Source organism: Sinohyriopsis cumingii, chromosome 10 (genome assembly GCF_028554795.1).
Source record: "Sinohyriopsis cumingii isolate HCF-2022 chromosome 10, ASM2855479v2, whole genome shotgun sequence".
In the NCBI taxonomy this organism is placed as follows: Eukaryota; Metazoa; Mollusca; class Bivalvia; order Unionida; family Unionidae; genus Sinohyriopsis; species Sinohyriopsis cumingii.
This window is the reverse complement of record NC_142970.1, coordinates 59877154-59889707: the sequence shown is the minus strand read 5'-3', so window position 1 is coordinate 59889707 and position 12554 is coordinate 59877154. Positions and strand designations below refer to the sequence as shown.

The following is a 12554-nucleotide window of genomic DNA, read 5'->3' as shown; positions in this document are numbered from 1 at the left end:
GATAGGAATAACAAATTGTGTTGATCAAAACCTTTACATGCATCACCATTTGACCTGACTATTGGTGTGTGATTTGGACTTTTAACATGGCATTAACAAATGTAGTCATGTCACTACAATCTTAAGAATGATCTGGCCAGGGTTTGAACTTGTGACCTCCCACATCCAAGTTGGACACTCTAAGTACTTAGACCAGAGTAGTGTATGGTCAATGATAACTGATAACAATGAATTGCCCAAATGTCCTTCATAGAACGTAGGTATGGTCAATGTTACCAATGAATTGCCTATAGTAAATTGAATTTTATCATTGCTATACCATTTTAATTCTGGGTTTTGACTGACAGGTGATTTCATTATGGTTTCATTTCATTAATAACCCCTTTTTTTTAAACACATACTCCATTAGGCTACAAACCTTCTTTGTGACAGTAATCAACAAAAGGTGATCTCACTTATAATATGGTACACTTTCATGGTTACAATTACCATAGTACAATCATAAATGTTGAGTCCAATTGCAAACTGCACCCCCACCCCCAATCTGTCCTTGCAAAAAGTATTGGAAGATTTAGGTCTATACAGTTTTTTAGGAGTAACTGGAAGAATTAAAAATATAAACCCTGATCTTCTGGCACATTATGTAATGACAGATCAGGGTATATGTTGCTTGCAGTTGGACTCAAAGCAAGTACAGTGTATACAACACAACCACATTATAATCATGACAGGACCATACAATTTCCTAATGCAACCTTGAGACAAAAACAATTTTGTTTTAAAGGGTATTTGATTTCATGATCTTGTTTTTTTTATATAAAATTCTAATGGACCTGCCAAAAATAAATGGACTTACCTTTGAGAAGTACTGGTACACTACCCTCAGTTACAATACTGTGGATATCATCCATAGTGCCTTTAGCAATACTACCCAAAACAACGGCTGCTTCTTTTCTCAGATCAACAGAAATTTCATCATCTATCATCCACTGTAACAGCCTGAAAAAAAGAAATATAAACCCAATAAAAAGCCTGTTTCAATTGCCATCTCAGGAATACATGCATTCCCCTGAGTAATACAGACTATCAGAACAACCCGAGTTCCCTTGCCATCTCCGGAATACATTAAACCCACTGAAAAACTCTATTAACTTTGCCGTCTCAAGAATACATGCATTTCTCTGGTGGACATGACTATAAACTGTCACTGCACACTGCAGACATCGTAGCAATATGACTGAATTTGTTTTAAAGCTACATTAAAAATCTTAATCGCACACACACACAATAAGTTTGACACTGTATTACATTTAGAATAATGGATCCCTGTGACCAGGACACTGTACTGCACTATAATAATGGATACATATGACAATGATATTGTGTACTGCATTACAATAATGGAAATCTATGACAGGGACACTGTGTATTGCATTAGACTAATGGATACCTATGACAAGGACACTGTGTATTGCATTAGAATAATGGATACCAATGACAAAGACACTGTGTATTGCATTAGAATAATGGATACCAATGACAAAGACTATGTGTACTGTATTAGAATAATGAATACCAATGACAGGGACACTGTGTATTGCATTTGAATAATGGATACAAATAACAGGGACAATGTGTATTGTATTAGAATAATGGATACCTATGACAAGGACACTGTGTATTGTAATATAATAATGGATACCTATTACAAGGACGCTGTGTATTGCATGAGAATAATGGATACCTATGACATGGACACTGTGTATTGCATTTGAATAATGGATACAAATAACAGGGACAATGTGTATTGTATTAGAATAATGGATACCTATGACAAGGACACTGTGTATTGTAATATAATAATGGATACCTATTACAAGGACGCTGTGTATTGCATGAGAATAATGGATACCTATGACAAGGATGCTGTGTATTGCATTAGAATAATTGATACAAATAACAGGGACACTGTGTATTGCATTAGAATACTGGATACCTATGACAAGGACACTGTATATTGCATTAGAATAATTGATACATATGACAAGGATGCTGTGTATTGCATTAGAATAATGAATACTTATGACAAGGACAATGTGTATTGCATTAGAATAATGGATATCTATTAAGGACAATGTGTATTGCATTAGAATAATGGATATCTATTACAGGGACACTGTGTATTGCATTAGAATAATGAATACCTATTACAAGGACACTGTGTATTGCATTAGAATAATTGATACAAATAACAGGGACACTGTATATTGCATTAGAATAATGGATACATATGACAAGGATGCTGTGTATTGCATTAGAATAATGGATACCTATGACAAAGACAATGTGTATTGCATTAGAATAATGAATACTTATGACAAGGACACTGTATTGCATTAAAATAATAGATACCTATGACAGGGACACTGTGTATTGCATACGAATAATGGATACCTATGACAAGGACAATGTGTATTGCATTAGAATAATGAATACCAATGACACAGACACTGTGTATTGCATTAGAATAATGAATACTTATGACAAGGACACTGTATTACATTAGAATAACGGATACATATGACAGGGACACTGTACTGCACTAGAATAATGAATATCTATGAAAGGGACACTGTGTATTGCATTAGAATAATGGATATCTATTACAGGGACACTGTGTATTGCATTAGAATAATGGATACCTATGACAAGGATGATGTGTATTGCATTAGAATAATGGATACCTATGACAAGGACACTGTATTGCATTAGAATAATGGATATATATTACAAGGATGATGTGTATTGCATGAGAATAATGGATACAAATAACAGGGACACTGTACTGCACTATAATAATGAATATCTATGACAGGGACACTGTATATTGCATTAGAATAATGAATACCTATGAAGGGACACTGTGTGTTGCATTAGAATAATGGATATCTATTACAGGGACATTGTTGTTGTTTTTAATGCCATTTTCAGCACACAATAGATTATACATGGCGGCCAGTATTAATGGTGGAGGAAGAACCCGGGAAAGAACCACTGACCCACAAGAATCTACTGGCACAGGGACATTGTGTATTGCATTAGAATAATGGATACAAACAACAGAGACACTGTACTGCACTAGAATAATGAATATCTATGACAGGGACACTGTGCATTGCATTAGAATAATGAATACCTATGACAGGGACACTGTATATTGCATTAGAATAATGAATATATATGACAGGGACACTGTGTATTGCATTAGAATAATGGATATCTATTACAGGAACATTGCGTATTGCATTAGAATAATGGATACCAATGACAGGGACACTGTGTATTGCATTAGAATAATAGATACCTGTGATCAAGACACTGTACTGCACTAGAATAATGGATACCAATGACAGGGACACTGTGAATAATGGATACAAACAACAAGGACACTGTGTATTGCACTAGAATTACAACATAAAATCTGCTTGGAATAAACCAGCTAGAATGAGATCACAAGTAGGATAAACTGGTTTGAACTGGTTTGAAAAGGATGGAACCAGTTTGAACCAGATTGAACTACTCAAGGCCAGTGAAAACCTGTCCATTACAGCCTTAAACCATAAAATCACATTGTACTTCACTAGAATAATGGATTCAAATGACAGGAACGCTGTGTACTGCACTAGAATAATGGATTCAAATGACAGTGACACTGTGTACTGCACTAGAATAATGGATTCAAATGACAGGGACACTGTGTATTCCACTAGAATAATGGATTCAAATGACAGGGACACTGTGTATTCCACTAGAATAATGGATTCAAATGACAGGGACACTGTGTATTCCACTAGAATAATGGATTCAAATGACAGGGACACTGTGTACTCCACTAGAATAATGGATACAAATGACAGGGACACTGTGTATTGCACTAGAATAATATATACCTATGACCAGGACACTGTACTGCACTAGAATAATGGATACCAATGACAGGGAAATTGCGTATTGCATTTGAATAATGGATACCAATAACAAGACAGGACAGTATACTGCATTTGAACAATGGAGACCTATGACAGAAACACTGTGTATTACATTAGAATAATGGATATATATGACAGGAACATTGTGTATTGCATTAAAATAATGGATACAAAAATGGCAGGGACACTGTGTATTGCACTAGAATAACAGATACCTGTGACCAGGCCACTGTAATGAACTAGGATTATTGATACCTATGACAGGGACACTGTGTATTGCATTAGAATAACGGATATCTGTGACAAGGACTCTGGTTATTGTATTATAATAATGGTAATCTATGACAAACACACTGTACATGTATTATGTTAAAATAATGGATTTATTTGTCAAGGGCAATGTATTTATGTTAGAATAATGGATACCTAAGTTTAGCTCATAGTTTTGTATCAAATTATTAAGTTTCATGATTGGGGCAAATACATCACCCAATAAATGAAAAGTTAACACAAAATTGGAAGAAAGTCATGGAAACATAAAAGAGAGGTTGCAGAAACCTCTTTTGGCAAAAATTTAACCAAAACCAGAAATATATAAACAATGGGCCACAATTAGCCTCTTCTGTTGTACAGGTTTAATTGACCATGAAGCATAAAAATATGGACCACAATGACCTACTATAGAAATGAGGGAGCAGTGCTCATCAAGATGCATCCCCAACATTCTTGGATCTAAATAAGATAGGACAGCATGCCAAAATCCTGTGTACTTATGAATTAAAACATTTTACCTAATAAGGTACAATGTGAAATATAGGTCACAGTAACCCTTCTGGTATGAGTTGTACAACAATCACCAATTTCAAACATTAAAAAACAATGTGGTCATGAGCTAAATGCAAAAACCTAAAATAAAATAAGCCCAGTAAAATTTGAAAAGTGTGAAATACTAATAGAGATGTATACAATCAACTACTTTGATAATTCAGACATGACAACTGCTTGAAACTGAACCCAAGCAAGCATAAAATATGGGTCACAATAAACTAAATTGAGATTAGGGCGTAGTAACCATTAAGATGCATACATTACCAAGTTTCAGGATTCTTGTTAAAACAGTATGCATAGAGGGTGTTAAAAACCTATATAGCTATAAACTGGACAAAACATCGTAACCTAATCCTGTATACAGTTAAATGTAGGTCATCATGACCTTCTTTCTATGTGGTACTAACATATGCATACACAAATCGAATTTGGCGAGTCCAGCATGAACAATTATTAAATATAATACGTTAAAAAAATAATTGAAGCATTTAATAAAGATCAGAGACCTACTTTTGTGATCAGATTGTAGAACATATCATGATTATTCCCATAACTATGCTTCATGAATCTTGGTATTATAGTATATATACAGGATGAATGAAGAAAACTGATCTGATAATATGCTAAATGCAAAACCTTAATCTAAACAATAAAATGTAGGCCACAGTGACGATCTTTTGTTGTAAGGGTGTGGTACTAACAGAGAATAAAATAGTCATCTAGTATGATAATTATACCATGAATAGAGATTGAGAAATAAACATAACATAAAAAAGATTAAAACATCAATATAGAACACAGTGGCCTACTATTGTGATCGTTAATCTAAATATAACAGCATATATACAGGCTGCATACAACATCGTTGCTCTTGAAATAAATGCAAAATCATCAATAAGCCAATAAAATGTGAAATGTAGGTCACAGTAATCTTACTTTGTAATAAGGGTCTAGTGTTTGTATATGTGTGTGTATAAATGAGCATGTCCACTTTTAAATACTCCTTGTGAGACTTTGAGATGGCCCCTCATGATATGTGCTTTCCGTTGGGGATCATACTATGTACTTACACACTAAATGAATTCCCATGACCCAACAATAGCTATCAACAACCACACTGAATTCCTATGACCCAACAATAGCTATCAATAAGCACACTGAATTCCTATGACCCAACAATAGCTATCAACAACCACACTGAATTCCTATGACCCAACAATAGCTATCAACATCCACACTGAATTCCTATGACCCAACAATAGCTATCAACAACCACACTGAATTCCTATGACCCAACAATAGCTATCAACAACCACACTGAATTCCTATGACCCAACAATAGCTATCAACAACCACACTGAATTCCTATGACCCAACAATAGCTATCAACAACCACACTGAATTCCTATGACCCAACAATAGCTATCAACAACCACACTGAATTCCTATGACCCAACAATAGCTATCAACAACCACACTGAATTCCTATGACCCAACAATAGCTATCAACAACCACACTGAACTCCTATGACCCAACAATAGCTATCAACAACCACACTGAACTCCTATGACCCAACAACAGCTATCAACAACCACACTGAACTCCTATGACCCAACAATAGCTATCAACAACCACACTGAACTCCTATGACCCAACAATAGCTATCAACAACCACACTGAACTCCTATGACCCAACAATAGCTATCAACAAGCACACTGAATTCCTATGACCCAACAATAGCTATCAACAACCACACTGAACTCCTATGACCCAACAATAGATATCAACAAGCACACTGAATTCCTATGACCCAACAATAGCTATCAACAACCACACTGAACTCCTATGACCCAACAATAGCTATCAACAATCACACTGAACTCCTATGACCCAACAATAGCTATCAACAACCACACTGAATTCCTATGACCCAACAATAGCTATCAATAATCACACTGAATTCCCATGACCCAACAATAGCTATCAATAAAGCACACATGAATTTTCATGACCCAACAATAGCTATCAACAATCACAGAGGGCTATATTTGTATATAAACTAACAGATTTTCCATGACCCAACAAGAGCCATAAGCAAACCATGTGGCTATATGTGTATACCTTGAACTTTGGACAGAGAAAGCACAATGCAAACTTTGTGATAACTCTCCCACTGACACATTGCTGCTATTGTAAGTACTAAATTAAAGGGAGCCCCAAGTGGCCGAAAGTGCTCTCCATTATAGATCACTGCCATCTTACCTCTGTCTGCGTGGGTTCGAGTCTCTGATTCAGCCAATATGGGTATGTGATAAAGCTTGCCAGTAGCTTCTTGTAGGTCACTGGTTCATTCTGGGGCTTTCCAGGGTTCTTCCTCTACCATTAATACTGGCCACCATGTACAGCCTATTGTGTGCTGAAAAAATGGCGTTAAACCCTACAAAAACAACAACAACTAAATTAAAACTTTGGGAGGAAATCTGAATTTTGTTCATTGTTTGAACCATTTAAAGATGTCCACTAACTTCAGTTAAAAAAGAATTGACTCTCCTTTGATAACCCACACACAATGCAGTCCAAAAACATAGACTGTAATATAAGGGCATGAGTTACTGAGGGTGTTCTGAAAAATGTAGAAGAGGGTGTCATACCATCTGAACACAAAGAAGACCTTGGCTGGAGGAATTGATGCTGTTTAATGGCTGAATACTCCTTTTATCATCACATTTGGAATAATGGTGAATAAACAACTTTGTATAAAATTGTTCACTTTTGAGAATAAATTACCTTTCCAGTATAAATCACCTTCATTTTCAAGATAACCAATCTCTCAAAGACTATGAAAATTATAACTCCTAAATGTTTAAACACAACACATAATTGTGTTCCATTGTTTACCTGCAAAATGCTGTGCACTCTTTGCTTTTTGCACAAGATTTATTTTGTTCAAAAGGTAGATAAATTTGTTCCACTAAAAAACCACTGATGTTGAAACTAGAATTTTAAAAATTGTTTTTTTTTTAGTGAGATACTGATTCCATTATATTGTTGCAAGTAATAGTGAAACTTAAGCACATTCTTGAGCAAATGTCTGAGTGCCAATTCAGGAATTTTAAATTCAGTACAAACTTTGGAAGATGCATCTCTATAATGTATGTATGAAACAAAGCTTTGAACTCACTTGATATTCCTTACAGTTCGCTGCCTTGCTACCTTTGATCACATCATGTGAATAACGAGGATAATAAAATATAATTTAACTGTTACTGACACAGTAATATTTATCACAGTATTCAAGTGGTCAACTGAAATGAGTTGACCTGTCACATGACTATGACCGCTAGCTCTTATGCAGGTAGGATTTGCATGCGTTTCTATTTTCTTAGAGATCAGAACACAGCCAGCGGTTAATTAAGTTCTCACAGAAATGCCCATGAACATAGTTGTTATGGCAGACAGACATCTTTCACATTTTAATACATGAGGGCATATTGTATCTGTGATGATTACCCTGAAAAAATTAAAATACACAACTAAAACATAAATTTCACCCGAAATAAAAAAACAACTTATTTCATGGCATGAAGTGTTGCAAATGGTAGGCATCAGATTGACCAAAATTGTAACAATGTTATTTGCAGTGCAACGAGATTTGCAACAATGTTATTTACAGTGCAATGAGATTTGTAACAAAGGTTTTTACAGTGCAATGAGATACAATGTTATTGACAGTACATTGAGATACAATGTTATTTACAATGCAATGAGATACCATGTTATTTACAGTGCAATGAGATTTGTAACAATGTTATTTACAGTGCAATGAGATTTGTAACAAAGTTATTTACAGTGCAATGAGATATGTAACAAAGTTATTTACAATGTAATGAGAATTGTAACAATGTTATTTACATTGTAATGATATACAATGATTTTTACAGTGCAATGAGAATTGTAACAATGTTATTTACAGTGCAATGAGATACAATGATGTTTACAGTGCAAGGATATTTGTAACAATGTTATTTACAGTGCAATGGGATATGCAACAATATTATTTACAGTGCAATGGGATATGCAACAATATTATTTACAGTGCAATGAGAATTGTAACTATTTTATTTACAGTGCAATGAGATTTGTAACAATATTTACAGTGGAATGAATTTGTAATAATTTTATTTACAGTACATAGAGATTTGTAACAATGTTATTTACAATGCAATGATATTTGTACCTATGTTATTTATATTGCAATGAGATTTGTAACAAAGTTTTACAGTGAGATTTCTAATAATGTTATTTACAGTGCAATGAGAATTGTAACAATGTAATTTACAGTGCAATGAGATTTGTAACAATGTTACTTACAGTGTAGTGAGAATTGTAACAATGTTATTTACAGTGCAATGAGATTTGTAACAATTTTATTTACTGTGCAACAAGATCTGTAACAATTTTATTTGCAGTGCAATAATATTTTTAACAATTTTATTTACAGTACAATGAGATTTGTAACAATGTTATTTACATTGCAATGACATATGTAACAATGTTATTTACAGTGCAATGAGAATTGTAACAACGTTATTTACAGTGAGATTTCTGATGTTATTTACATTGCAATGAGATATGTAACAATGCTATTTGCAGTGCAATGAGATTTGTAACAATGTTATTTACATTGTAATGAGATGTGTAACAATGTTATTTACAGTGCAATGAGATTTCTAACAATTTTATTTGCAGTGCAATGAGATTTGTAACAATGTTATTTACAGGACAATGAGATTTGTAACAATGTTATTTACAGTGCAATGACAATTGTAACAATGTTATTTACAGTACAATGAGATTTGTAACAATGTTATTTACAGTGCAATGACAATTGTAACAATTTTATTTGCAGTGCAATGAGATTTGTAACAATTTTATTTGCAGAGCAATGAGATACAATGCTGTTTACAGTGCAATGAGATTTGTACCAATGTAATTTACAGTGCATTGAGATTTTCTTGAAGAATATCTAACAAAACATAGGACTTTTATTTATAAGTTGAGAATTTCATGATTAAAATTTCTGGACATTAACCACCGTTTTCAACAATAAAACAAGCATAGAAGGATTTTCTTTAGCAATTTTGATCATAATTTTCATCTTGTTCAACAAATAAGGGTCAATTCTTTTGTCAAACTCTTGAAAAAAGAAATAGGATGCACACCTGCCCCACGTTATAAGCGGGTCTGTAAGTGGATAGTTTAGTTTCCTTTCTATTCTATTACTTCAGCAATTATACGAAGAAAAAAGTGGAAGATCTAAATTTTGTACTTGATTTTTATTAATAAATGCTAAATACACAAGGCACGTCTACTTTATATCTGTTATTGTGGGGATGTGTTTTATGAACTACTATGAAGACATAGGACCAAAACAAATGTACATTTAAAAAAAATTTAATTAGCTTTGATATACCTTGGTATCACCCCATGGTTGATGGCATTAGACTTCTGTTTATTGTTTCCAATTACTGAGTTCTTGAGCCATCTGAAATTAGAAAAGCCATCACTTAAACAAAAACAAAATTAACCCCCATAAATTACAATATTTTCTTAAAACTTTGTAAACATCGAAAACAGACTTGCAAATCTAGTTCAGGCTTAAAACTTAGCAAACACAGCAACAAGACCTGCAAAATGGGTTGCAAACATAGCAAAGAGACTTGCAAACATAGCAAAGTGACTTACAAACATAGCTAAGTGACTTGCACATGAATGTTCATCAGGTTACAGTGATGAGATGATTGATACTAAACACTAGTACACATATTGCCAAGAAACTGACTGTACTGTGGTTATGACTAGAAAGCACTGGTCAAATTTATGAAAATTTCAGGACACAAATATATTACAATTTATGGCAGAATCAATGGAATGAAAATCATGCAAGATTTGTGACCATTACACACAAATTTACACAAATTCAGTGCAATACCTAAAACAAGAAAACAGATTATAAGAACTACACAGACAATCATGTATGAAACCATGCCATGTTGAAATAGATATGCATGAAACACTGCCATGCTGACAAAGATACAGGCAATCATGCATGGAACATTACCATGCTGGCAAATATGCAGGCAATTATGCATAGAAGATTACCATGCATACAAATATGCAGGCAATCATGCATGGAACATTACCATCCTGACAAATATGCAGGCAATCATGCATGGAACATTACCATGCTGACAAATATGCAGGCAATTATGCATAGAAGATTACCATGCATACAAATATGCAGGCAATCATGCATGGAACATTACCATGCTGGCAAATATGCAGGCAATCATGCATGGAACATTACCATCCTGACAAATATGCAGGCAATCATGCATGGAACATTACCATGCATACAAATATGCAGGCAATCATGCATGGAACATTACCATCCTGACAAATATGCAGGCAATCATGCATGGAACATTACCATCCTGACAAATATGCAGGCAATCATGCATGGAACATTACCATCCTGACAAATATGCAGGCAATCATGCATGGAACATTACCATCCTGACAAATATGCAGGCAATCATGCATGGAACATTACCATCCTGACAAATATGCAGGCAATCATGCATGGAACATTAACATGCTGACAAAGATACAGGCAATTATGCATGGAACATTAACATGCTGACAAAGATACAGGCAATCATGCATGGAACATTACCATACTGACAAATATGCAGGCAATCATGCATGGAGCATTACCATCCTGACAAATATGCAGGCAATCATGCATGGAACACTACCATCCTGACAAATATGCAGGCAATCATGCATGGAACATTAACATGCTGACAAAGATACAGGCAATCATGCATAAAACACTGACATGCTGACAATCATGCATATACAGCCATGTTGACAAATATACTCATAATTATGCATGATGCACTGCCATTTTTGAGAAAGATAGACACTCATGCATGAAACACTGCCATACTGAGATAATCATGCATGAAACACTGCCATGCTAAGATAGAATGATAATCATGAATGAAACACTGCCATGCTGAGATCGAGTGATAATCATGCATGTAACAGTCATCTGAGACAGATTGATAATCATGCAAGATACACTGCCATTTTAAGAAAGATCGATAATCATGCATGAAACACTGCCATACTGAGATAATCATGCATAAAACACTACCAAGCTAAGATTGATAATCATGCAAGATGCACTGCCATTTTGAGAAAGATAGATAATCATGCATGAAACACTGCCCTACTGAGATAATCATACATGAAACACTACCATGCTGAGAGAGATTGATAATCATGCATGAAACACTGCATTGCTGAGAAAGATTGATAATCATGCATGAAACACTGCAATGCTGAGATAGTGATAATCATGTATGAAACACTGCCATGCTGAAATAGTGATAATCATGCATGAAACACTGCCATGCTGAGATAGATTGATAATCATGCATGAAACACTACCATGCTGTGAGAGATTGATAATCATGTATGAAACACTGCTATGCTGAAATAGTGATACTCATGTATGAAACACTGCCATGCTGATAGACTGATAATCATGCATGAAACACTGCCATGCAGAGATAGATTGATAATCATGCATGAAACACTGCCATGCTGAGATAGTGATAATCATGTATTTAACACTGCCATGCTGAGAGAAACAATCATGCATGAA

At 34.5% G+C, this 12554-nt stretch overlaps 1 protein-coding gene across 2 annotated transcripts in view; it reads right to left on the bottom strand.

Moving 5' to 3' along the window:
- LOC149790215 (armadillo repeat-containing protein 8-like) overlaps window positions 1-12554 on the bottom strand; it is an 89386-nt gene that overhangs the window by 65011 nt on the left and 11821 nt on the right. For both annotated transcript variants that reach the window (XM_089972230.1, XM_089972231.1), the window contains exons 3-4: window positions 10293-10364; window positions 857-999 (exon numbers count right to left, since the gene is read on the bottom strand). In XM_089972230.1, coding sequence (XP_089828356.1) covers window positions 857-999; window positions 10293-10364 — 215 coding nt within the window. The remainder of the gene's footprint in view (window positions 1-856; window positions 1000-10292; window positions 10365-12554) is intronic.